Source organism: Panthera tigris, chromosome X (genome assembly GCF_018350195.1).
Source record: "Panthera tigris isolate Pti1 chromosome X, P.tigris_Pti1_mat1.1, whole genome shotgun sequence".
Classification (NCBI taxonomy): domain Eukaryota; kingdom Metazoa; phylum Chordata; class Mammalia; order Carnivora; family Felidae; genus Panthera; species Panthera tigris.
Window position 1 is genome coordinate 112,544,726 of NC_056677.1, and position 27,864 is coordinate 112,572,589.

Sequence of the window (27,864 nt, forward strand, 5' to 3'; positions counted from 1 at the left end):
AATGTCAGGGCTGTGAATGCAGATGAATATGAGAATATCGTCCATTGGTAGCTCAAGTACCACATCTTTCCGAGAGAGGGCATGATTTTCTGAGATGTTGATCAACTCAGTTCTGTGTTGTGCTCGTCTCCCAGGGAAGTGCCGTGTGGGTCCCGCCTTCTCTGCTGCTTAATCCCTGAAGTATCCCCTACGCATCCTCATCATGCCCCTTAGGGGGTGCTGCTCCCTCTGTTGCAATCACCTGGACCAGAAGAAACCCCAGCTGTCTGCCCATTTGATTCTTTGAGTCCCTGCGTGAATATTCTTTGAGTGACATCCATCGTGGGGTCCTGCGTCAGGATTCAAGAAGTCTGGTTTTGTTTCTACTTTTGCGGCTCGTGCCTCCGGTAGTAAACACGAAGGACTTGTTTACCTGCTGTGGTTTTGTGAGAACTGCCATGTAAAGAAGCGGAATAGCTCATTAGTGTTCGGGGGATTGAGGAAGTAGGTTTCACCACTTAGTTACCTTTCTGCGTTTGTCATTTTGCTCTCAAATGTGCCTTAGGAGTTTTAAATCGTTTCTTATTTTCTTAGGGCAGAGTACCACGTGTTATGGTCTGTTATTGCCAGCAGATGGCGATGTTTGGTGCAAAAACTGTCAGGCTTACCAGCTGCAGATTTTTCTAGGCTCTCTTAGTATTTAAAATTCAGACTTCATGGTGCATACTGGAAGGTATCTCTCCTTTTTGAAAGACCCGATATGAATTAACTTGCTTAAGGCAATGGGTAGGCTGGTGAAGAGAAGCCTGTAATTCAAATTTTTACAAATTAAGTCACATTTGACGACAGGCCCAGTATTTTAGTAGAACAGCTAAGATGTATGTTTTTATGCAGTGAGTAGTTGATCCCTTGATTTATCTGTAAATTCTGATTTCCTATTTATAGGTTTTAGTGATAATTTATTTTGAAACAGTTTCAGACCACAGGATTGCCAGAACAATACAAAGAGCTCCCCCAGTCCCTTTAATCAGAACCCCCCAATTGTTAATATTTTACCTCATTTGCTCCATGGTTCACCCTTCTCTCTGTGTCCATTATCATTAGTCTTTCTCTGAATCTTTTGAGAGCTAGATGTTCTATCGCCCGTAAACGCTCCAGAGTCCCCCAAACAAGATCATTTTCCTACTAGAATAGCATACAACTAGCATATAACTCTGCAAATCAGGAATCTGTATTGCTATCACATTACCATCCCGTCCACATGCATCCATTCAAATGTTGCCAGCTGGCCAACAATGTCACTTTTTCCCTTTGTGGTTTGAGGTCCTATCTAGGAGTATGTGTTGTTTAGTTTGTGGTCTCCAATCCAGACCCGTTCTTTAGTCTTTCTCTGTCTTTCACATCCTTGAAATTTTTATAGAGTACAGACCTTACAATCTGCAGGATGACCAGCAAACTGGGTCTGATGGTTCTTATTTAAAAAAAAATAAAAAAAAAATTTTTTTATGTTTATTTATTTTTGAGAGAGCACAGTGGGGGAGGGGCAGAGAGAGAAGGAGACACAGAATCCGAAGCGGGCTCCAGGCTCCGCGCTGTCGGCACAGAGCCCGACGTGGGGCTCGAACCCACAAACTGTGAGATCATGACCTGAGCCGGAGTCGGACGCTTAACTGACTGAGCCACCCAGGCGCCCCCTGTCTGATGGTTCTTTATGACAAGGCTCGGGCTGTACGTTCTTGGCAGGGATCGCACCACAGACCCGATGCTGCATACATCAGGAAGTACGTGATGTCAACCTGCCCCATCACTGGTAATGTTAACCAGGATCACCTGGTCATCAGGTTTTAACTAAAATCCATCATTGAATTAAAACCCAATTAAAATCTATCATGTGGGTTTTTTTTTTTAAGTGGCATACTTTAGGGGCACCTGGCTGGCTCCGTCAGTAGAGCGTTATCTCTTGATCTCAGGGTCATGAGTTCAAGCCCCATGTTGAGTGTGGAGCCTACTTAAAAAAAAAAGTAGGAAAAAAAGCAGTGTATATTAATTTTTCTCCATACTCCAACTCTAAACTTCGGGAAAAACACCTAAAACCCAGTTTTAAATAATAAGTCATTTCAAACATTACTTAGTCAATTTGCACCAGCATTTTCCTTTTGCTAAAAGCATGTTATTGATTTGAGGGGTGATTACACTGTATTAATGGTGTAAGTGTTTATTGGGGATTCCCAGTTCCGAACTTCATCTATTTGGGATATTTTGTAAGAAAGCTACCGACAGTTTGAGGTTGATCACATGTCACAGAAACAGCTTGATTGGTAATTGTATTTTCTTTCTTTTTTTAAGTTTATTTATTTATTTTGAGAGAGAGAGAGAGAGAGAGAACAGGGCTGGGGCAGAGAGAAGAGGGAGAGGGGAAGAGAGAAAAGGACAGAGAGAATCCTAAGCAGGCTGCATGCTGTGAACACAGAGCCTGACTCCAGGCTTGATCCCACAAACCGTGAGATCATGACCTGAGCCAAAATTAAGAGCCGAATGCTTAACTGACTGAGCCACCCAAGCACCCCAGTCATTGTATTTTCTTATGGTTTATTCAGTATTGAAAACTACAAACCTTAAAAACAAAGCATCTTTTATAAACTTGTTGCTACGACATCTCAAAATACTTAACATATAAAAATGTAGGGGCACCTGGCTGGCTCAGTCAGAAGAGCATGCGACTCTTGATCTTGGGGTTGTGAGTTCGAACCCCATGTTGGGTATAGAGATTACATAAATAAGTAAACAAACAAATAGATACTGAGTCTGTTTTTTTTTTTTTAAAGGTGCTATTTCTGGTGAACAGTGGCAAGCTACAAGTACTTTCTTCCTAGTTCCTTCCTGAAATGAAGAAGAATATCACTTCATAAAAATAAGATAAAAATGTCAGGACACATCTTACTATTCCAGGAAGTTAGTAGTAAAGAAAAGGCGAAAATATATGCAGAATAACCTTCTGTCTGTTTTAAGATTATAACCAGCAAAAGTCACTAGAAGTTTGGTCATATAACTGTATATTTTTGTTTGTTAGGAAAACAAAAGCATCAAGTGGGCATCTAGGTGGGACTACATTTTGGATTCCATGTCTCATACCAACATTCAGTGGTTGAGGTAAGTACTTTATTTTTATTTTTTATTTTTAAGTTTATTTTCTTTAGTAACCTCTGCCCAACATGGGGCTCGAACTCAGCATGCTGAGGCCTCTTCTGACTGAGCCAGCCAGGTGCTTCTAGGTAACTACTTTATTTAATTAATTAATTAATTTATTTATTTTTAAATGTTTATTTTTGAGAGAGAGAGAGAGAGACAGAGAGACAGAGAGTGAGTAGGGGAGGGACAGAGAGACAGAGGCAGACTCTGAAGCAAGCTCCAGGCTCTGAGCTGTCAGCACAGAGCCCAACGCGGGGCTCAAACTCATGAGCCGTGAGATCATGACCTGATCCAAAGTCGGACGCTTAATCCACTGAGCCACCCAGGCGCCCCCCCCAGGTAAGTACTTTATAAAACAAAGAGTAGGTAGCTTCAGTAGGAGAAATGTAAATATATATTTGTATTAAATATACATATATATATATCTTATATATATCATATATATATCTTATATCTTATATATATGTACATATATATATATATGATATATATCTTAAAGTTTATTTTAAGAGAGAGAGCAGGGGAGGGGCAGAGAGAGAGAGAGGGAGAGAAGCAGAGAGAAAATTCTGGGCTGAAAGCAAGGAGCCGGACGCGGGGCTCGAACCCATGAGTGGTGAGATCTATATACCTATGTGTTTTAAAAAGCTATTTTGTTACCGGAGATGATCTTGAGTGACACCTTTTCCTCCCTGTGGCTGGTTTCCCCTCTCCTTCCTCGCACACACCTCTCCACGTGCACAAAGAAAGAGAAAAAGGAAGACGGGCCTTAAATACACGCCTGCGTATGCCGAAGGGAAGAGCGGCTTGAGGTGTCTGAGAGGTGCCTTGCGGCCTGCAAAGAGCATGGGGGGGGGGCGCGAAGTGGGCAGGGTGTGACTGCGGAAGGGGACACCGTGCGCGAGATGAGAGGAAAACACGGTAGAGACTTGTGCTCCTCGGTTCAGAAAGTCTGAGGAAGAGGGCCAGGAGGAAGGTGGAGGCATTACATGTGAGACACCAAGACCTTTCAAGGGGCCCTTCGTTCCCTCAGCGGGGCGGGTGACGGAGAGGACCGTGTGGGGGACAAGGTGTGTCGGGGAGGGGCTGCTCATGCCACTGGTGTGCTTCCTCGTCCCTGCGAGGCGGCCAGACGCCCTGCTGGGCTCTGGGACAGTGTGAGGGAGACAGACGGACTTCTGCTCCCGCGAGGCTTTACGTTCTGGTGGATGTAGAGGACACGCGCTTGATCGCTCGGGAACCTTCAACAGGGCCAAACCGCAGAGGTGGAAGTTTCAGCCTGAAATGGAGGGAGGAACCAGCTGAGAACGTGACAATTGGGCGTGACTGTGGCCAAGTGCTGAGGGAGGTCGGGGGGTAGGTCAGTTTGGGGTGGAAGAAGACTATGAAAGTAAAAATGAAAGTGAGGGAAGGTGTGGTTCCGAGTATGGTCTCTTGAGGTGATGACCCTCCTTATATACCCATTGCCTTTTAAGTGAGAATAACGCCCCCCGCTCCTGTGTTTCTAGACTTATTCCTTCGTGTCTTCCTGCTCTCCCTCCTCCTCCTCTTCCTCCTCCTCATTATTATGATCATATGGTAGCTTTTCCAGAGTCTTCTGTTTGGGCAACTGTCCAGGTCCCATTTTGTCACATCCCTAGAAGTCTCTTCAGGTAAAATTTATTTAAATGGTTTCTCCAAAGGGATTGTGAGACCAAAGGGCCTCCAGATACACTGTGGGGGCTAATCTCTAGTAGTATTCGTATTTATAGCGTAATAAGGAATGTACTTTGTTTCAGCCATGATCTAACTCACTTACCACATTAACAGACGTTTTAGACATCAGTCATCTTTAAAAATTTTTTAATGTTTATTTTTGAGGGAGAGAGAGAAAGCATGAGCAGGAGAGGGGCAGAAAGAGGGGGAGAGAAAATCCCAAGCACACACCACATTGTCGGCTCAGAGCCCCACATGGGGCTCGAACCCACGAACCGTGAGATCATGACCTGAGCTGAAACCAAGAGTCAGACGCTTAACCGACTGAGCCACCCAGGCGCCCCTAAAAGTTTTTATTTATTTATTTATTTTGAGAGGGACGCCTGGGTGGCTCAGTCGGTTAAGCGTCCGACTTCAGCTCGGGTCATGATCTCGTGGTCTGTGGGTTTGAGCCCCACGTCGGGCTCTGTGCTGACAGTTCAGAGGCTGGAGCTTGCTTTGGATTCTATGTCTCCCCCTCTCTCTCTGCTTCTTCCCCACTCATGCTCTCTCTCTCTCTGTCTCTCAGAAATGAATAAATGTAAAAAAATTTATTTATTTTCAGCATGAGAGTGTGCACACGCAAGCAGGGGAGCGGTCGAGAGAGTGGGAGACAGAATCCCAAGCAGGCTCCGCGCTGTCAGCACAGAGCCTGGCTCAGGGCTCGAACTCACGAACCGTGAGACCATGACCTGAGCTGAAGTCGGACGCTCAACCGACTGAGCCACCCAGGCGCCCCTCCTATGCTGTACCTTTTATCCCTGTGACTTATTCATTCCATAGCTGGAAGGCTGCACCTCCCACCCCCTGCACTCATCTTGCCCATCCCCCCACACCCCCTCCCCTTTGGCAGCCACAAGTGACTTATTTATTTTATAACTGGAACTTTGCACCTCTTAATCTCCATCTATTTTGCCCATCCCCCCATACTGCCTCCTCTCTGGCAACCATAGACATCAGTCATCTTATTGGCATCTTTTTTTTAAATTTATTTTTGAGAGACAGGGAGAGTACAAGCAGGGGAGGGGCAGAGAGAGAGGGAGGGAGACAGAGGATCTGAAATGGGCTCCGCGCTGACAGTAGAGAGCCTGATGTGGGGCTCAAACTCACAGACCGTGAGATCATGACCTGAGGGAAAGTCAGATGCTTAACTGACTGAGCCACCCAGGCTCCTCCTTATTGACATCTTTCTAGAACAGTGTTGGTCTTTTCAGATTCTGGTGAAGCTTTGTTGATGTGTTCGGGTTTGGCTGGGTGGTGGGATGGTAGAAGGGATTGGTTTTGATTTGGGAATAATTTTGAAGTTTAAATTTTAGAAACAGTAAGAGCTGGGAAGTACAGTGACCATGGGGTCATTACCCTGAAGCTCATAAAAAGACTACAACCTTGGTCTATCAGTTAAGAAGTCAGTCAGCCATTAGTTCAACCTTGATTCCTGGGCTTTCATTCTCAGTTCCATGCCCTGGAATTGAGTTTCTGTTAATTGATCTTATTTACTTCTTCTTGCTTCTTTTTGGGAATGTACCCTTAAAAAATTCTAAAATCACCTTAAGAATAATGTTGCTTATATTGCTTTATTTGGTTTTGTTTGTTTCTTTTTAGTGTTTATTTTTGAGACAGAGAGAGACAGAGCATGAGCGGGGGAGGGGCAGAGAGAGAGGGAGGCACAGAATCCGAAGAAGGTTCCGAGCTGTCAGCACAGAGCCCGACGTGGGGCTTGACTTCACGAACCGTGAGATCATGACCTGAGCTGAAGTCGGACTTAACAGACTGAGCCACCCAGGCGCCCCTATATTGCTTTATTTGTAATACAGTTTTGTGGATTACGTGTATTAATACATAATATCAATATATTGTGTATTATAATATATTAAGTTCATTTAATATACTGATGTATTCAGCTTTTGATCTAAGTTTAACCTTGGAAAAGTGATCAACATGATGGTAATTTGAATGCCTTTCTTTTATATGTACCCACATTTTCTTCTCACTGTTTAAATAAGGAACTTGAGGTTTAACTTGTCTTTTTTCTTCTTTAAATTTTCTAGTATTATGAATTCCTTTGTTATCATTCTCTTCTTATCTGGCATGGTGGCTATAATTATATTGAGGACTCTTCATAGAGATATTATCAGATACAATGAGATGAGTTCTTCTGTAAGTAAAAATGCACATATTTGATTCAGCAAATATTTGAATGCCTACTCTGTCCACTTGTCAATGTTATATTTTTACTTAGGGCATATAATACCTCGAATACAGCACATTTCGACATCTAGCAATTTAGCCTGTTATACCAAATCAGAAAGTATAGAGTTGGGTAGGTTCTATCAGAAAGTATAGAGTTGGGTATGCTCTGTAAAAGTAGAAGTCAGTTTATTAGAGAGGTATTTGTTACCCACTCTGGTTCTATTCCTTTTTATATGTTTCTGAACTTTTAAAGTATTATTTAATGTTTCCATTAATTTGGAGTATGAGATAAATATATCAAACATTGCAAAATGTTATCATTTGGGTTAAATTTAGTTTAAAAAATCTTTTTTAACATTTATTCATTTTTTGAGAGACAGAGAGACACAGAGTGTGAGCGGGGGAGGGGCAGAGAGAGAGGGAGACACAGAATCGGAAGCAGGCTCCAGGCTCTGAGCTGTCGGCACAGAGCCCGACGTGGGGCCTGAACTCACAAACTGTGAGATCATGACCTGAGCCGAAGTCAGACACTTAACCGATTGAGCCACCCAGGCACCCCTCTTTTTTTTTTAATAAATTTTTTTTTGAGGTTAAATTTAGTTTTATCTCATTTATACTGTTTTGACTCTTATAATCATCTGTGTATTGGTGAATTTTAGATTTCTTTTTTTTTAAAAAAAGAGAATCCTTTGTTTTTCTTTTCTTTTTAAGGTTTGTTTATTTTTGACAAAGAGAGTGCAAGCGGGGGTGGGGTCAGAGAGAGGGGGAACAGAGGATCTGAAGCGGGCTCCACACTAACAGCACAGAGCCCTATGCGGGGCTCGAACTCACACACCATGAGATCATGACCTGAGCCGAAGTCAGACGCTAAACCAAGTGAACCACGCAGGTGCCCCGAATTTTAAATTTCTATAAAAATTGGCCGAATTCCCTCTGTATATTAAATCATTTCACTTTCTCCATGCAATTAAGCCAGGCGTGTTCCTTATATGAGGAACACATTCCCTTTAATGCAAAACTTAGAGTAAGGGAGCGCCTCATTTGGATGGCAGGATCACCTACCTTCCAGAGGGCTGCTGTATCCAGAATGAGCCATTGGCTTCCAGTTAGTCTGTCTTTAGAGGAAAATTCATTTCCGTCTAACTTTCAGAGTTCTGGTAACTTTCTGCCACAGTGTGTTTACCAAAGATTTTCTCATATGCAGGAAGATGCCCAGGAGGACTTTGGTTGGAAGCTGCTTCATGGGGATGTATTCAGACCACCAAGGAATAGAATGTTGCTGTCAGTTTTCCTGGGCCAAGGAACACAAGTTTTGATCATGACGTTTATCACCTTACGTAAGTAGGCTCAGATCGATATGCGTCATCTTAAACATTCTTAGCGAACTGTTGCCGTATGTTAAATTTTGATCCACGTGTACAAAAGGGCTTTGAAAATACCCTAAAGTTTAAGAAAATGTATGTATTATGGTACTTACAATTCTATCTTCTCAAATTAAGGATAGGAGTCTGAATATGTTCCTGTCTCCGGGACCTTTCATGGCTTCTTCAGTTGTGAATAATTTATTGTGCTGTCCAATACACAAAGTCCTTGCTTTGCAAAAGAGATGCTTTCTTGAAAATCAGCATGTGGGTAGAATCATATTTTAAGTGGACTAAGGGAATTCATAATTAAACACTAGCATTTTGAAATGCTGTGGCAAGCCTAAGTGCTGGTCTTTAAACGTATAAACAGAATGGCATCTTTAGGAGGCTCACAATGGCTGTTGAACCCTGGCTGCCTTCATGTATAAAGTAAAAATGGAGCCTGTCAATTTTTGATAGCCAGAGTGGTGATTTTCATAAACAAGGCTGCTGTAAAAAAAAAAAAAAAAGGCTTGTTAGGTGTTTCAGATGTCAGTGCTAACTTCAAAATTCAGCTTTCAAGATTGTATTTTCCTGAGACCAAGTCTCGCTTTGATTAAAAAAAATTTTTTTTAATGTTTATTTTTGAGAGAGAGAGAGAGAGAGAACAGGGGAGGGGCAGAGAGAGAGAGGGAGACACAAAATCTGAGGCAGGCTCCAGGCTCCAGGCTCTGAGCTGTCAGCACAGAGCCTGACATGGGCTCGAACTCATAAACTATGAGATCATGACCTGAGCCAAAGTCGGATGCTTAACCGACTGAGCCACCCAGGTGCCCCACTGCTTTGATCTTTTTTTAATTCTTCCCCTTGAATACAAGGAAGCAGAAGGAAATTTTTGTGGGAAAATGATTTTCTGTTTACCGAATGATACTAGAGTAGGGGGGATTGTTTATTTAATTTTGATTTAAATGGTGAAGTAAAGACTAGATCCAACTTGGAAACTGAACTTCACTTGCCTTGTCTTGAAAATCACACCTTTTCATTAAGACAAAATTGTCATTAGTTAAGTGAATAACATTCATTCACAGTGTCACTTAAGATCTCACATGACAGAATATCCTTGTGTGCTGTTACACATAATATGTCTTAATCAGTGGGTCTTTAATTTATTACAAAGTCTTGTGTGCTTCTGAGGCTATGATTGTAACTGGTTTGATATTTCTTTTTTGTGCCTTTAGTTCTGGCCTGCCTTGGTTTTCTATCCCCCTCCAACCGAGGCGCTTTAATGACCTGTGCCGTTGTGCTCTGGGTCCTTCTGGGAACCCCTGCCGGATATGTGTCTGCAAGAATGTATAAGAGTAAGCATTACATCTGCTCTCATTCCAGTAAGTTCATGTGTTCAGTGTAGAAATTAAAAGGCCGTAAAACACAACATTTGAGAATCGCATGGGGCATTTTAGCCGGCCCATCCAAAGGTACTTGTGTCCTGGTTATAAAGTAGGTCTAAAGTGGACTGAATCAAGCTGCGACAGTAACTCTTCTGTCTTTTCCTTCCTCAGCACTTAAAGGTGTTAAATGGAAGACAAACTTTTTGCTGACGCCACTGTTATGTCCTGGGTGAGCATTGCACGTTCTCCGTTCTCTATGCAATTACACTCTTCCTTAGACTTCGTCTTGGAGAAATCATCGTAGGCGATAATGAAGGGTCGAAGGGAGAGGAGTTTTCTGTAGCGGCAGCATTCTCTCTTTGTACAGCGTACCCTCGAGTGCAAAGAGATAGCCAGGGTGCTGCTGTATTGAATTTTGATCTTCGGTCTTGGAGCACATTTCATAAATGCTCATCTCAGTTATACATCTTGCATTATATACCATATTAGAATGGCAATTTAGGCACCACCTTGTGTCAGTCCCCTTGTCGCTGTCTTCTGTGATTCTTTCTTCCCGTCTCCCCTAGTGACTGCAGTGTCATTAGTGACTGCAGTTCGGGGGTAGAGTCATTGTCCAAGGGGGAGTGGGCGGGGCCGCACAGTGGCTGTGTGAGTAGCGCCGTCAGCCCCCTAGTTACAGACGTGCGGGATTGGTGGCCAAGCCGGGGGAGCAAGTGTTCAAGGTCACGTGGGATGTCAGCGCTATATATAACCGGATGTTCCCCCTGCATCCCGTCCTGGGATCTTCCCACAGAACCTCGCTGATGAAGTGCTGACTCACTTAGGGTTTCATCTCCTTAGTCAGCTCGGGCTGCCCTACCAAAATCCACAGACTGGAGGGGCGCCTGGGTGGCTCAGGCGGTCGGGCGTCTGACTTCGGTTCAGGTCATGATCTCCGTTTGTGAGCTTGAGCCCCGCGTCCGGCTCTGTGGGCTCTGTGTCGCCGGCTCAGAGCCCGGAGCTTGCTTTGGATTCTGTGTCTCCTTCTTTCTCTGCTCCTCCCCGACCTGTGCTGTCTCTGTCTCTCAAAAATAAATAAATGTAAAAAAAAATCCCATAGAGTGGGGGGAGGGGGCTGAAACAAAACAACACACGTTTGATTTCTCATAGTTCTGGAGGCGGACATGTTGGAGATCAGGGCACCAACAGGGTTGGGTCCTGGTGAGAAATCTCTTCCTAGCTTGTTGACGACTGCAGTCTTGCTGTTTCCCCACATGGCAGGCAGAGACGGTAAACTCTCTAGTGTCTCCTCTCATAAAGGCACTAATCCCATCATGAAGGCCTCATCTAAGCTTAATCACCTCCCAAAGGCCCCACCCCCAAATACCATTACCTTGTGGATCAGTGCTTCAATATATGAATTTGGGGAGGGGGACACAACTCAGTCCATAGCACGTTTCATTTCTCATATTCTTTCCTTGATGTTATGAAGGAAAGGTCTTTTTAAAAAAGGTTTATTTATTTTGAGAGAGAGACACAGACAGACGGACAGACAGCACAAGTGGGGGAGGGGCAGAGAGAGAGGGGGAGAGACAGTCCCAAGCAGGGTCCGCACTGTCAGCCAGGAGCCTGATGCCGGGCTCGATCCCATGAACCACGAGATCATGACCTGAGCTGAAATCAAGAGTCAGATGGTTAAACAACTGAACCACTCAGGCTCCCCACCTCCCCCCCCCCACTTTGTTTTGTTTTTTAAGGAAAAACTAGTGGATTCTATCTTAATTGTCATGTACTTTAGTTCCTATTTGTTACAAAATTCCCATGTCCTTGATGCTAGAAGTATGTCCCCATAGTGGAAGAGGTCCTAAAATAAAAGTTATACATAGTAAACTCAGTTACATTATATGCTGATTGGTGACAAAGGGAGAGCAAAATGCTTTAACAATGCTCTGTGGCTGTGCATGATGCCGTGAATGAGGCAACGCAGTGATAGATTCTGTAGACCCATAACCTTTTATCTCCATGTGGCTGGTTTTCCTTGAAACTCCAGGGAAAAAGAGGAGATCATTGAGAGGATTGAACATTACAAGTTTGCACATCAAATACAGGAACCTCAGAATTTTTGACTTATTTAAAATAAGGACAATGCAGTCCCCTCCCCCTCCCCACCTTGACTAGAGCCATCTGCTTTTCCTGTAACTGTTTTCAAGGGAACTAGAATGGGTGGTCTTCTCTGAGGTGAATGCTTTATTACATTTATGTAAGAAAGCAATGTCCTTGACAATATTTCAGCTATTTGTTGCTTCAAGTTCGAGACTCAAATGAATCCCACACTGGATAAATTTGGCAGCAAAGTGCCATTGTGCGAGTGTCATTATACTGGGTTGTACTACGAGGGCTATCACGTGCAGGAACCAGTCCACAAACCGTCCGCTGTTCTCTGCTTTGGTTCGTTACTCATTCGGCACACCCAGCGTGGTCTTTTTGGTTGTGTTTTGCTTTCGTTCTTACCCTATCTAAGGCATTATCCTAGGCACTGTAGAGGAAATTAAATACAAATTGTCTCTGAAACTGTGTCTTCGTGGCTTAAGAGGACTAATAATGGCCCAGCGTTCATCACACAGATGTTCCATCTAACTGTAAAAAGAAGTTACATCATAGAAATAGACAATGTAAAGGGGCGCCCGGGGGGCTCAGTCAGTGAAGCGTCCGACTTCGGCTCAGGTCATGATCTCACGGTCCGTGAGTTCGAGCCCCGCGTCGGGCTCTGTGCCGGCAGCTCGGAGCCTGCTTCGGATTCTGTGTCTCCCTCTCTCTCTGCCCCTCCCCTGCTCCTGCTCTGTCTCCCTCTGTCTCAAAAAGAAATAAAAACGTTAAAAAATTAAAAAAAAAAGAAAATGTGAAAGAATTAGAATATATCATATCGCTAAGCTTGATGAGCCAAATTGAACAATCAATGTCTGAGAAAAGCATTAGCATTCCCAATGCGCTATGAGCTGTTTTCATCATGTTTTCCGTGAGATTGATTGTGAAGCATGTTTTACACAGAGAAATTCAAAAATTCGAGTAGAAATCCATAATTACACGGCTCAGGTTTACATGGACTTTGAGATGACGCGGTGTCAAGACACAGTTTTGTCAAAGTAAAAAAAAAAAAAAAAGTTTTTGATTTGAAAAGCAACCGGGAACGGTGCTTGTGTCCTGGGTGGGTTTTCGGGGGGCCGGGGGACAGGAGTGTGAAGGAGACTATTTGTATTAGATTTACTTTTCGCTCTTTTTTTTTCCCACCTTTTTGCATCATGTACCATATGCACGTGTTACCTATTTTTAAGTAATTTCATTATGAACAACAGTAACACCAACTCAGAACCATATATTAAAGGGGAGAGGTAGTGCCAGAAGCTGACGGCACAGGCTTTAGAGTCGGACACACACGCGCGTGTGCACGCACGCACACGTACCCTATACTGCAAATGTATAGAGTGGTTCATTCCCAGTTCTACCTCCTCCTAGTTACCGGGCCTTGAGCACATTGTGAATAACGCTGCGACGAACATAGGCGTGCACATACGTCTTTGAGATCTTTGTCTTCCGTTCCGTTGCATAGATATTTTCTGCGGTGCCATTTCTGTTCCCTTGTCATCTATTTTACCATTTTTTTTTTTTTTGAGTTCTTCTCTTAGTGGTTACCTTACAGATTACAATTAGTGTCCCAATTTACACCAGTCTAGTTCGGATGAATCCCAGCTTAATTTCAATATTAGACAAAACTTTGCTCCTATCAGGCTCCTTTCTCACCTCCCTTCTTCGTGCCATCACTGCCATACAAATTACGTCTTAATACTTTGTATGCTCGTCAGCACAGATTTAAAATTATTGCGCTACGCAGGTGTCTTTTAAGTTCGGCGAAAAAGAGCTTCAGATGATGTTTACTAATCACGGCCTGTTGGGCAAGTGATGTTCCCTGTCTAATCCTGGGTTTCCTCATGGGTAATATGGGAATAATTTTATTTTAGAGAGAGAGTGTGAGTGGGGGAGAGGGACAGAGGGGGGAAGAGAGAGAGCATCTTAAGCAGGCTGCACACTCAGTGGAGAGCCCAATGAGGGGCTCGATCCCATGACCCTGGGATCATGACCTGAGCCGAAATCAGGAGTCGGACGCTCAACTGACTGAGCCACCCAGGCACCCCGCATGCAGTTTTAAAGCAGTAAACAGGCATGATACAAAGGATATCTTTCCCTCAAGTGGTTTAGGGGCCCTCTTAGGTCGATGGGAGAGAAAATCGTAAGGTACTGGCATTCTTATTTCTTAGAAAGTAGTAGGTTGAAAGAGAAGTTCAGTGCCTCGCAGTGTATAAATGTGTGAGTAGCTGATACAGTGCCATAAATAGGCAGTGTAAAACTGGCTTCAAATTTATTATTTAAAAAAAAATCAGGCTTTACATTTAAAAGGAGAAGCATTTAGACTAATGAACACTTATGCTCCCTAGAAGAAATTGAAGAAAGTAAGATTATTAAACTATATACGTTTCCTTCATGTAACCCCAAAAGTGGTAGGAAGGGAAAAGAAGAGGCAGCATAGTTTGATGGTCACGCACCCAAACTTAACAATTAGAAGAAGCAAGTCTGAATTCCAGCACTTAATATTAGGCAGTCAGTATTAGCTAAGTGACTTTGGGGAAGTCCTATCCCCTTCCTGATTGTCCATTTCCTTGCCTGTGATGCCTGTGTCACAGAGTCGTTCAGAGAAATAAATGAACTGATGGATTGTGAAATTGTTTTGTGAGCTATAAAGTATTTTTGGTCACTCTTTTCTTCTGTGTTCCTACTGCTCTGTGTTTATCATCTGCTATAGCATTTTCCGTGTCGTGTTGTAATTTATTTGTTTATCTCTGTCCCCCACTAGACTGAGCTTTGCAGAGCAAAGATTTTTATTTATCTTTGAACACCAGGGCCTAACCCATAGGTACTCAATAAATGTTTGATGAGTGTGTGAATAAATGTTTCAGGTAGGAGATGAACCCAGATGACCTCTCAAGTTTCCTTTTAGTTTTGCTGTTTAAGATTCCATGAAAAGGTCTAGAAATAATTAGAGACCAACAAAGGAAGAACTATTTAGAATATAAAAACTTGAAACTGAAGGGCAGTTACAGAATTGTTAAACACATATTAACATTCTAGAGTGTACTTTCAAAAGGGAAATCGTTGAGACAGGTTAATTGAGTTTATGTATAAGAAGGGAGGTTATGATTTGTCAAGTGAGAAGTAATTTTTCCTGGCCATGGAATGATAACGGCTGAAATGAATCTCTCAAAAGCTAGGAAATTTGGCAGAGGAATACTGTGGCTCAACAAATTCATTAGAGCAGAAAGGTATTAAGAAACATTTGAAGAAGTATGGTTAAATCATGGGAAACCAGCCTCCCTTATTAAGATGCCAGAAACCAATGAGACCTAAGGTGGAGGTTTTCTGTGGTTGTATTTGTTGTTGTTTGAAAGGGTTCAAAACCACAGCTCCTGCAGGGGCAAAGTATGAGCCTTGAAAAAGCACAGTCAATGTCCCTACCGACATAGATTTAGTACGCAGAAGAGATCGTACACACAAGGCGGGGGTGGGGGGGGGGGAGGTGAGGCAGAAATAGTAAAATGAAGGAACAAATGGCTGAAGTCAGTTTATCATGAGAGATGAGGAACATCCAAAAAAAAAAAAAAATGATTCCGAATCAGAAATTGGAAGGCAGCATTAAATCCTAGAATTGGAATGGACCTTGAGAGAACTTCCAACTACAGGACTAAACCAGAGATTCCCTCGACGGGAGACCTCAAAGCCTTACCTGGTGCCTCATAATGTGGATGTTACCATGTTCCCTCTCTCTGGTCTTTGACTCAATGTCTGGGGGAAGAGGAGATACACCCGACTGGTGGGGGGGAGGTCCCCACCATAGAGGCTTTAGTATAGCATAGTGGGATGGAAACAGCTTGCCCTTAAACAATCACACACACACGTGAATTCGAATCCTAGCTCTGCCTCTTATCAGCTGTCTGACCTTGAGGAATTATTTAATATCCCTAAAAGACATTAAGAACTCTGTCTAGGGGCGCCTGGGTGGCTCAGTCAGTTAAGCGGCCGACTTCGGCTCGGATCGTGACCTCACGGTATGTGAGTTCGAGCCCCGCATCAGGCTCTGTGCTGACAGCCTGGAGCCTGTTTCCGATTCTGTGTCTCCCTCTCTCTCTGACCCTCCCCCACTCACACTCTGTCTCTGTCTCTGTCTCTCTCTCTCTCGAGAATAAACATTAAAAAAAATTAAAACAGAACTCTGTCTATTCAAGTAACTCCTATTTTGCACGTGCCTGGGTTGTCTATCTAATTTTCCTTTCTTTCGTTTTTTTCTTCTGTTCAATTTTTTTTCTTTTTCCTCCAGTTTTGTTGAGAAACAATCGACATACATCGCAGTTCAATTTACATATATTGTGAAATGAGTCCCACAAAGGGTTCATCTCACGTCCATCTTCTCACGTAGATACAATAAAAAGAAAAGAAAGGGAAAAAAAGGAAAACAAATCTCTCCTTGTGATGATGAGAACTCTTGAGGATTTACTCTCTTAGCCTCCCTGTCACACGGCCGTGTTAGCTGTAGTCATCACGTTGTACATAACGTCCCCAGGACATACTTATCTTCTAACTGGAAGTTTTGACCACCTTCCTCCAATCCGTGCCTCCACCCTGGCCCCAGAAACCACAAGTGTGATTTTCTTCTTCCAGGAGTTTGGTTTGCTTTTGTTTGCGTTTTAGATTCCACGTGTAAGGAAGATCATACGGTGTTTGTCTTTCTCTGACTTATTTCAGTCAGCATAATGCCTTCAAGGTCCATCCATGTTGTGGCAAATGGTAGGATTTCCTCACTTTTTAGGCCGAATGATATGCTAATGTATATGTATGTGCACCGCACCTTCTTTATCCACTCATCCTTCAATGGGCACTTAGGGTGTCTTCATTTCTTCTTCTCTTCCCCCCCCCCCTTATCCTCCTTCTGACGTGGGACTCAACCCACAAGCTTTGAGATCATGACCTGAGCCGTTACCAAGAGTCGGACGCTTAACCAACTGAGCTACCCAGGCACCCCTAACGCTGCTTTCTAAGACATAGCATTAGCTTTATATCCCAACCCTTTTACTGAGGTTTTAATTCTCCTTGTCATATTTCTAATTCCTCTTGCTTCATGGTTGCAGTGCCTCCTCTAATCTCTCTGAGGATGTCAGTCACAGATTTTCCTTTTTGAAGTTTTCTTCTGAGCTTCAGGGACCTTCTCTGAGAGACTAGACCTCCAGTCTTCTGCTGGGGTCAGGAAGGGAAGTTCCTTGGCTCTGCAGAGTTGGGAGGGAGCCGGCAGCCGTGTCAGTGTCTTAGGCTGACTTCCAACCAGTCCTGGTTTTAGCCACTCCTTCCGTCCCACTTCCAGAGGAACCTGGTGCTACAAATCCCTGAGCCTTTGTTGGAGCTCCTTGGTGTCAGCGGAGTTGCCTCTCAGCTTTCCCTACGGACGACTCGGGATCCCAGGTCTCCCTGTTCTACTAACTCAGTTACTACTTGTCCTTCTGCTGTCTGGTTTACAAAATTGGTTGCTTCTCTCCTGTGTCCCCCACCTTTGTGTATTCATACCCTTTTAAAGTTCTTTTACCATAATTTTATCAGAGTTTTGAGGAGGGAGCAGAGCCAAAGGTGTGATTTCCATGTACCATCTTTTTTTTTTTTAATTTTTTTTTAACGTTTTATTTATTTTTGAGACAGGGAGAGACAGAGCATGAACAGGGGAGGGTCAGAGAGAGGGAGACACAGAATCTGAAACAGGCTCCAGGCTCTGAGCTGTCAGCACAGAGCCCGACGCGGGGCTCGAACCCACGGACCGCGAGATCGTGACCTGAGCCGAAGTCGGCCGCTTAACCGACTGAGCCACCCAGGCGCCCCTCCATGTACCATCTTTGACCAAACCTCTTAATTCTTCATGTGTTTCATATCCATCACTTAGGTTTTAACCATCACCACATTATACCGTTTCTTACCACTTTTTATCTAGTCTCCTGGTCTCTAGTTTCTCTTCTTTTAGGTCTGTCCTTTGCCATGCTGTGGACTCATCTGCCGGGAAGACTGTATTATGTACCTCACAGCTTTGAGCGTAAAAACCCTCCGGCCGCTTCTGGACGTCTGCATTCCTTACCCTGCCATTCAAAGCCTTCCACAATCTAGCCTCCGCCCACCTTTTCAACCTCATGTTTTAGGCTTTCAGAAACACTCACATCCATATGGTTGCCCATACTCACCTGTAGCACTGAGCCAACTTGTCTGGAACAAATAGGGGCACGACAACTGGGCTTGCCTGGTGATTTATCCAGTAGATTCAGCAGCTGACCTGTTGATTTTGAGCGATTGACTTAAAGCTCTTGCTTTAAGTGAACATTTATTGGACTTGAGGCTTGTAGCCTATTTCAGTCTAGGATTCTAAAATCTGTCTTTAGGGGCGCCTGAGTGGCTCGGTTGGTTAAATGCTCGACCCTTGATTTCTGCTCAGGTCGTGATCTAGCGGGTTTCGTGAGCTCAAGTCCTACATCGGGCTCTGCACAGGCAGCTTGGAGCCTGCTTGGGATTCTCTCTCTCCCTCTCTTTCTCTCTGCAACCTCCCCCCCCCAGGGTCTTTGTCTCTCTCTCAAATAAAAACTTCACAATATTAAAAGAAATCTGTTTTTATTATGCATTTTCTTTTTTTTTTTTTAAAGTTTATTTATTTATTTATTTATTTTGAGAGAGAGCATGCAAATGGGTGAGGGGCAGAGAGAATCCCAAGCAGGCTCCGCACCGTCAGCACAGAGCCTGATGCCAGACTCCATCCCACGAACCGCGAGATGAGATCATGACCTGAGTCAAAACCAAGAGTCGGACGCTTAACCGACTGAGCCACCCAGGCGCCCCTAGTCTATGCATTGTCTTTATTGTGTTCGCTCTATTGCATATTGAGTTTTTCCGTGGCATATTACTCCCCATCTCATTTATTTTCTGCTGGACTCTGGGGGTGCAAAGATGAGTAGGATGTGGAAATGATGTCCTATAATGAACTGCTATCTTATTATATGGTATTGGGTTTAAGTCCCAGCTCAATGACTGGTTTCCCACAGTGAGATTTACTATTCTTTTAGGGTATAGCCTTATAATTTATTATATCCTTCTCACCAAAAGAACGTTCTGATATTCACCTCAAGTATGAGTTTAACATTTTCATGAAAGCATATTGCTTCCTGATGACTCTTTTTCTCCCCAGTGTCGTCTTTGCCGACCTCTTTTTTATGAACGTGATTCTTTGGGTGGAAGGTTCATCGGCTGCCATCTCCTTTGGTACTCTGATAGGGATTCTTGCAATGTGGTGTGGAATTTCAGTACCCCTAACATTTGTGGGTGCGTACTTTGGAGCCAAGAAAAAGGTAAATTTCTAAAATACTGCTTTTGACCATTGACTGATGTCTGAAATAATACCTCAACGTGTAATTTTACTATACATGGAATGTGAAATGTACCATTGGAGAAAACTACGAAGAATAATCCTATTTATTTATTTCATCATTTATTTAAATGTTTATTTATTTTTGAGAGAGAGAGAGAGCATGAGCAGGGGAGGGGCAGAGAGAGAGGGAGACACAGAATCCGAAGCAGGCTCCAGGCTCTGAGCTGTCAGCACAGAGCCTGACACAGGGCTTGAACCACAGACCGTGAGATCATGACCTTAGCCGAAGTTGGACGCCTAACTGACTGAGCCACCTCAGCGCTCCTAGAATACTCCTTTTTAAAAATATTTTATTTTTAAGTAATCTATATACCCAGCATGGGGCTCGTACTCACAACCCCAGGATCGAGAGTCACACATTCTTCTGACTGAGCCAGCCAGGCATCCTGGGATAATCATTCCAGAATAAAAGATTTAAAAATTAACAAAAATGGAACCCAGTAACCCTTTAAAAGACATTATTTAAAGTACTCCCCACTTTATAGATTGTTTAAATTTCTGTCTCTGTTGGAGAAAATTAAAAGGATATATAGTAGTAGGAAGGCTGACTTTAACCGAGTCAGAAAAGTATACAGCAGGGGAGGAAAGCTAAGGTACAGTCTGAAAAATGGAACTGTTGAGTTTATAGATTTGAAGTTAGCTTATTCTACATATAGGGTAAAGGAGCAGGACACTGAAAAGACTACTCTGCAAAAGGAATGTATAAAGACACAGCGTGAGTTTGCACACTGTGTGCAAAGGGAGAAATCAGACAACACAAAACGGAAGCTGGAGGTCCACACAGAGCAGAAAAAAAGGAAAAATGTCCGAAAACTACCGACAGATTTTGAGGGAAATGCGTGAGACAAATTCTGAGACGACTTTTTGACATGTATTACTTCATATTGGAATAGGCACCACTAAATCTTGTCCAGTCTCTCCCTTGAAACTGACAGGAAACGATAAACATCCTTATTGCCTAGCTGTGTGCTTTCTAGTGTGGTGGCCACTGGCCACATGTGATTTTTGAGGGCCTGAAATGTGGCTACTTCCAAACTGGTATGTGCTGTGAGGAAGTGGAAAATACACAGTGGATTGCAGACAGAACAACAGCAGCCAAATAGAAAACATCTATTGACTACTTCTTTTTTTAAACAGTTTTTTTTGATGTGTATTTATTTTTGAGAGAGAGAGAGAGAGAGAGCGTTGGAGAGACTGAGCCTCCCAGGTGCCCCTACTGAGTCCTTCTTATAGCAATGACACAGGCAACTGAGAACATTTGTTAGATCCGATGAAATGGATTCACAAATTAATTCCACCTGTTTCTTTTTACTCTTTAAAATGCGGCTTCTAAAAAATTTAAAACTGCCTATGTGGCTTGCATTATCTTTCTATAGCACAGTGTTGGTCTAGCCTCTGCCCACATGACTGCTCTGGGAAGTGTTCTGTGTCCAGTTCCGATTCAGGATTCTGTCTTGTGATTATATGTCTATAAATTCACTTCAATTTCATGTCATTCTGATTTTCACTTGATTTCTCTTCGAGCAGTTTAGGTTTCCAGTTTGCACAAACCAGATTCCCCGTCACATTCCTCGGCAGAGTTTTTTTACGAAACCACCGTTTGGCATCATGATCGGTGGCATTTTACCTTTTGGCTGTGTTTTCATTCAACTCTTTCTCATTCTGAACAGTATTTGGTGAGTACGGTATCGTCACAACTCAAAACATCTTAATTGTTGATAAACGAAGTTTCCTATATTTCGAGGAGGTTAGAGTCTGGGTATGGCAAAACTTCATTTGCCTCTGGTTTTATCCAGGAAATAGCCCTCTGACCCCTGGGGTGGGGGGGACTTCCTAGGGAACTGAGACTTAATTCACAAGTTTTTAAAGACAGTTTTTGATGGAAATTTCTACGCAGGTTTCCTTTTTTAAAAGCAGTAACCTCTTTTTAAGCCTTTCCAGATGACTTACAAAGTTGGCTCACACCATACCTCTCCGGGCCTTCGCAGGGGGTGGGGCGGGGGGGGGTGCTGTCCCTTGGAAGGAGGCACCTAAAGACCGGAAGAGGCAGCCGTGATGTGTATCTCTTTTCCATACCAACCTTCCATGCAAGAGTTCAGAGTTCCTCTGCTAAAAATACTTTGAAGACTTACAGCTTCAAAGACTTACTTTGAGCCGTAAGGCATGTTTTTCGGCCCTCCTTTCTGTCAACTGTTAGTTCTGGTGTCAGGATGCCTGCTCTTTCCTCACAGCTTTCCTCGTTTTATCTGCTGCTTTGAATCTGTTGGGGTTTAAGAATTCTGATAGCCGGGGCTCCTGGGTGGCTCAGTCGGTTAAGCGTTCGGCTTCGGCTCAGGTCATGATCTCACAGTTTGCGAGTTCGAGCCCCGTGTCGGGCTCTGTGCTGACAGCTCAGAGCCTGGAGCCTGGTTCGGATTCTGTCTCCCTCTCTCTCTGCCCCTCTCACGCTCTGTCTCTCTCTCTCTCTCAAAAATAAATAAACATTAAAAAAAAATCTCTAAAAAAAGAATTCTGATAACCAAGGGGCGCCTGGGTGGCTCAGTCTGTTCAGTGACCGACTTCGGTTCAGGTCATGATCTCACGGTCCGTGGGTTTGAGCCCCACGACGGGCTCTGTGCTGACAGCTCAGAGCCTGGAGCCTGCTTTGGATTCTGTCTCTCCCTTTCTCTCTGCCCTCTCCTGCTCATGCTCTGTCTCTGTCTCTCTCAAAAATAAATACATATTAAAAAAAATGTTTTTTAAAGAATTCTGGTAACCAAGACAGAAACGCACGTGAGGTGAGAACCCAGGCTTTCCAAAGTGCGCCAGTTTTTACTTGCAAAGCTCCAGGTCCGTGACAGCTATTTCAGTTTCTCCCGGTCCCTTTTTCCTTAATTCCTGATTCTTGACTGCATTCTGGTTTCAGGAGCTGGGCAAGTGGGGTGTCGCTGCAGAGGGAGTTTTGGAGATGGGGCACGGGCCCCATAAAATCAAATGGAGTAGCCAGCTGTGTGTATTTCTAACACTTTCATCCCAAAGCAATCTTTCAGACAAAGCTTTCAAGTCCTCAAAAGTGAGGTTTAATCATGCGCATGAATTGCTCACTTTTTAAACAGCATTGTGGCAAATTGGTTTAAAAGATAAGCAGTAAAATCTGTTACCTTGTCAGCAACGAAATATTTAACATGCTGCAAAATAGATTATGTAACTGTATTTTCCAGATGTTTTTGATGGGATAATTTTAAAGTGAAAACTAAAAGCTTCTTTGGACAAGTTAACTTTTGTTTCAATGAAAAAGAGGGTGCTTGCTGTGTACAACATTGTATATACTTATTATCTATATACATGATGCTCCCCAACCCCCATTCTTCGTCCTCGCAACCAGGTATATACTCTACACGAGATTTAAAAAAATTTTTAACGCTTATTTATTTCCAAGAGAGAGAGAGAGAGAGAGAGGCAGGCAGAGAGCAAGCGAGCAGGGGAAGGGCAGAGAGAGAAGGAGACACAGAATATGAAGCAGGCTCCAGGCTCTGAGCTGTCAGCACAGAGCCCTACGCGGGGCTCGGACCCATGGACTGCAAGATCATTTCCTGAGCCGAAGTCAGACGCCCAACTGACTGAGCTACCCAGGTGCCCCTGACTCTGTGGGGTTTTTTTGGTTGTATAATGTATTTGCTGATATTTATGGCATTTATAACCTTCCATTGCTAAAAAGAAAGCATGGCTTAAAGTGTGCGTGAAGAGGGGCGCCTGCGTGGCTCAGTCAGTTAAGCGTCCGACTCTTGATTTTGGATCAGGTCATGATCGCAGGCTCGTGCGATCGAGCCCTGCGTCAGGCTAAGCCTGCTTATGATTCTGTCTCTCTCTCCCTCTGCCCCTCTCCACCGCTTGCTTTCTCTCTCTCTCTCAAAAAACAAAACAACCATAAAATGTGCATGAAGAAAATGGTAGAGATACTGATGGTTCTTTAGTGAAAACTGAATTGCACGAGCAGAGAAATAGGGGTAAGTAGGAACACGGATTCGTACTGGAGGAGATCAGGCCAAACTCTGAAGCCACATTGGTCGGTCAGGGAATGGTTTCTGGATGTTGGATGGATCGATGAAGGTCTGGAGTGAATCTCTCAGGTTAGACAAACGTGACCGTCTCCTGTATTCATTTGGAATGGTCTTTCTGTGTATTGTGAAGTTAATTTTAAGGCTATCATTTTTATTTTCAGGTCTCATCAAATGTACTTCATGTTTGGCTTCCTTTTCTTGGTCTTTATAATTCTCCTGATTACCTGCTCAGAAGCTGCGGTTCTGCTGTGTTATTTCTACTTGTGTGCTGAGGTAAAGACCTAAGAAACGAATGCATCTTCTCCTTCCCAAACTCGCACTATTGGAAGTGGAAGCCTGTGTTGAGAAAGGAATTGAAGCACATGTTAACTGCCTGGTTTCTACAACTTGGGATCAGCTTCATATTGTGTTTTCCTGATGACACATGTTGATTTTGATGCAGCTTTGATGGAAAGTTAATGCTACTTTGGTGGAAAATCTAAACAGAAAGCAATTTCTCTCCGGCTAGTTACTATAATTGCTGCATAATATTCAGTTAACATAGAAAAGAGCAGGGAACTGATTTGATATTTAGACATACAAAAGATCTGGCTCAATTGGTGTTTTGTTGTTGTTTTTTTTTTTTTTTTTTGACAATTAAAGTTTTCACAGCTTGGGCCAGGATTGCATTTTATGGGTTTGAGATTGCTGCTAAAGGCCTTTTCTCTTACTTTTGGTTACCATGGGCAGAAGTAGTTTTGTTTACCCCACTGTACCCCCACTTTGTTTCTGATGTCCTTCTGGGTAACTAAGGTGGTAGTGAACATTATTTTCTTAAATCCCCGAAATCCCTCTTGTTTTGGTAGTTAAATGTGACTCTCTAAACATAACAATAGAGAGTTTTGGGAACGAGGATCATATACATGATGTTCTTAGAGCATTTTCTTCTTGAGCTACAAGTATAAGGGTGAAAAAATTAGAATTTTGTATATATTATACTCAGCTTCTCAGTTCTACGGTGTATTTTTTGTCACAGAAAACCCGCGACAATCGTGAATGAAGTATATACTCACAGGCAGATGATGTGTATATTTCTGTTTCTTAGAAGTGCTTTGAAGGCCCCCAAGACCACCCACGTGTCTGGTGGTTCACTGGAAAGACTCGTGGGACTCAGCATACAGATGCACGCCTGGCTAGGGCTTAATATAGCCAGAGGACACACAACAGGATCAGCAAGGGGAAAAGACACAGGTGGAACCTGGAGAAATCCACGTCTAGTCTTCCTGTGCTTTTTCTTTTCCATGAGGGGACACACCAATTACGTTCCCTTTTTCAGCGATAAAAAATATAGTCATATATGTGCAATGTTTCTGCCCAGGGAAGCCCATTAGAGACTTCACATCCAAGGTTTTTACTGGGAGCTGGTCACATAGGCACCCTCTGCCTAGCAATTACAACAATCCCAGACCCCCAAAAGGAAAGCATGTGTTCACCATAAATCACACTGTTCGTACGGCCTGGGTATGGCCAACACGTCTTATCAGTCAGGGGATGATTAAATGCCGAATTCTCAGATATAAGCCAAGGGCCAGCCTTGCAAGCAGGCCCTTCTAAAGATAGCAACTTCAGACCTGCTATGTTAACTCTTTTCTGCACTGTAGGTTCCCTTGGCCCTTGACCACAGTGCCTTTACAGTAAAATGAGCATCAGTTGGAGCCGTGGGGAAGGGTGAGGCAAACCTGTGTATTGACCTCTGTCATGCCCCCATGGGTCCTGAATTCAGCTGGGTGAGACAAATCCCATTCACCATAAAGCTCTATATGCAGTTTCTGTACTAACCTTTGTCTACCTGGCCCGAAACATCAATTCAGGCCCAGCTCCTGCCAGTAAATTGAAGCTGACCCGAAAGCCTTCCAAGGCTGAGGCAGTGTCATGACAGAAAGGATGCGTGCATTACAAGTACGGTCCCCGAGGGCACACGTGGTCCCCCTGGAAACAGGGAGTTTATCAATGTTAAGGCACCCCAAGCAGAACGTACATTAGTCCGACGGTTTCTTATAAAAGTTCCCCTTGGATTTCTTCTAATCCATAATCTAATGGAGCCTGTTTCATGTGGTTTGTTATCACAATAATTGCTAACCCGTTTAGAGTTAGGTTTCACCTAAAGTGATTTTTTTCTACTTCTTTTTGCAGGATTATCACTGGTGGTGGAGAGCCTTTTTCACTAGCAGTTTTACAGCTGTTTACCTTTTGATATATACAGTTCATTACTTCTTCGCCAAACTTCAAATCACAGGCACGGCAAGCGCCATTTTGTATTTTGGGTACACGATGGTCATGGTCCTGATTTTCTTCCTTTTCACAGGTAACCACAGAATGACTTCATGCATTTCACACTCTCTGAAGAGACTTGGAGATAATAATGTGATAAGCATCAATTAACGACTAATGGAAGGAATAGGGAACAAAGTCATCATGTTCATTTTTATGCTTTGGGGATAAAAGATTGTAAAGCCTGGGGAGCCGGAGGGACCTGATGTACTTAGCTTCAAGATTGTCCCTTGTGAATGTTTCTAAACAGTAGGGATGTGTTCCAAAGCACATAAAGGGTTATGTGTAATCACCTTTGAATAGCCTCCAAGCATAAAAATGAACTGACTTGAATAAATTTTAAATTAGCAAAAGTAGATGAAGCAAATGTGTGGCCATATAAGCAATTAGATGTGAGGGACAAGATGTATACTCCCCAGGATTACTCATTTGGGGTTGTTATTTGGGTTCAAGATGTGACAGCAGCCTTTCTGTAGATGAAGGCTTGTTGAAGTACGTGACAAAATGGAGTGGTTTATAAAATGATCCGGTTAAGGAAATTATGAGGTCAGAGAGCTTGGAACCCTTTTCAGTACAAGTGAGGCAGTGTTCCATCTCTATCTGCCTCACGTTTTTAAAAAAAGCGTTTATTATTTTATATTTTATTTTTTTTAGATGTTATTTTTAAGTAACCTCGATACCCAATGTGGGGCTTGAACTCACAACCCCGAGGTCAAGCGTCACAAGCTCTTGGGGCGCCTGGGTGGCTCAGTCAGTTGGGCTTCTGACTTCGTCTCAGGTTATGATCTCGTGGTTTGTGGGTTCTAGTCATCAGTGTGTCCACTATACTGACAGCTCGGAGCCCCGAGCCTGCTTCGGATTCTGTGCTTCCCTCTCTCTGTCCCTCCCCCACTTGCGCTCTGTCTGTCTCTCTCTCTCAAAAGTGAATAAACGTTAAAAAAATTAAAAAAGAGTCGCATGCTCTTATGACTGAGCCAGCCAGGCACCCATCTACCTGCTTCACTTAAAAAAAAAAATGTTGTACTTATTTTTGAGAGAGAGAGAGAGAGAGAGAGCGAGAGCGAGCACAAGCGGGGGAGGGGCAGAGGGAGAGGGGGACAGAGGAGCCAAAGCAGGCTCCATGCTGACAGCAGCAAGCCCGATGTGGGACTGGAACTCACAAACTGCGAGATCATGACCTGAGCCAGTCGGATGCTCGTCAACCGACTGAGCCATCCGGGCACCCCATACTTTTTCTTCATTTTAAGTTCTAGTTTTAGCTCAAGTCACAGGTCATTTTGACAAATTTTAAGTTACTGTCTCGGATTTTAAGTCTCAGGTTCAACAAATGTGTAAAAATCCACAGTGGAAACTTGTCAGAAATCCAAGCCGAGAGGGGCGCCTGGGTGGCTCAGTTGGTTAAGTGTCCAATTCTTGGTTTCGGCTCAGGTCGTGATCTCACAGTTCATGGGATCGAGCCCCATGACAGGCTCTGTGCTGATAGCCTGGAGCCTGCTTGGGATTCTCTCTCTCTCTCTCTCTCTCTCTCTCTGCTTCTCTCCTGTGTGCGTGTGCACTCTCTCTCTCTCTCTCTCTCTGCTTCTCTCCTGTGTGCGTGTGCACTCTCTCTCTCTCTGTAAAAAGAAATAAACTTTAAAAAAAAAAAAAGAAATCAAAGTCCTGAGACAGGTGTAAATGTCACCGGAGAAACCAAGGCATCTCGGTGGCGGCTCCTTTTTGATACCGTATTACCCGTGAGCTGCCGGTCTCAACTCCTCGGTACACAGAAGGCTGTGCAGACTTCCTCTCGTCTCTCAGCCACTGGGCATTCTACACCCCTTGTGTCTTCTGTTTTGGATTTCTCCCCCAGGGACTGACTGGCTTTTATATTTGGGCGATATGGAGTTGGCTGTGTTGAGCACGGTAATTTCAGGCTTCTGTTTTCTTCATTACCTAGCACTTTGGCTCCGGTTGCTTTTTTTTCTGGAAGCCTCGTATTACAACAGCTTCTTTCCGAAGGTAGGTGGAATCCCGAATGGTCACACTGCGGGCAGAAATCTTCTCCCATTGGTTGGCTCCACCGTTTGCGGTGTCGTCTGTCACCCTCCCCCCGAATTCTGACTCGTGAAGGTTCCCGGTGATCCTTTGCCAGATCCAGTGGCCTTTCTCTAGCCTTCACCCTC

The 27,864-nt window shown here is 43.7% G+C and overlaps 1 protein-coding gene across 8 annotated transcripts in view; it reads left to right on the forward strand.

The window, feature by feature from the left end:
• Positions 1 to 27,864, forward strand: part of LOC102949390 (transmembrane 9 superfamily member 2-like) — an 88,051-nt gene that overhangs the window by 45,075 nt on the left and 15,112 nt on the right. For all 8 annotated transcript variants that reach the window (XM_042974901.1, XM_042974905.1, XM_042974908.1 and 5 more), the window contains 9 exons: positions 3,050 to 3,129; positions 6,948 to 7,056; positions 8,294 to 8,426; positions 9,671 to 9,790; positions 9,992 to 10,049; positions 19,113 to 19,272; positions 20,880 to 21,028; positions 23,554 to 23,665; positions 25,565 to 25,736. In XM_042974901.1, coding sequence (XP_042830835.1) covers positions 3,050 to 3,129; positions 6,948 to 7,056; positions 8,294 to 8,426; positions 9,671 to 9,790; positions 9,992 to 10,049; positions 19,113 to 19,272; positions 20,880 to 21,028; positions 23,554 to 23,665; positions 25,565 to 25,736 — 1,093 coding nt within the window. The remainder of the gene's footprint in view (positions 1 to 3,049; positions 3,130 to 6,947; positions 7,057 to 8,293; positions 8,427 to 9,670; positions 9,791 to 9,991; positions 10,050 to 19,112; positions 19,273 to 20,879; positions 21,029 to 23,553; positions 23,666 to 25,564; positions 25,737 to 27,864) is intronic.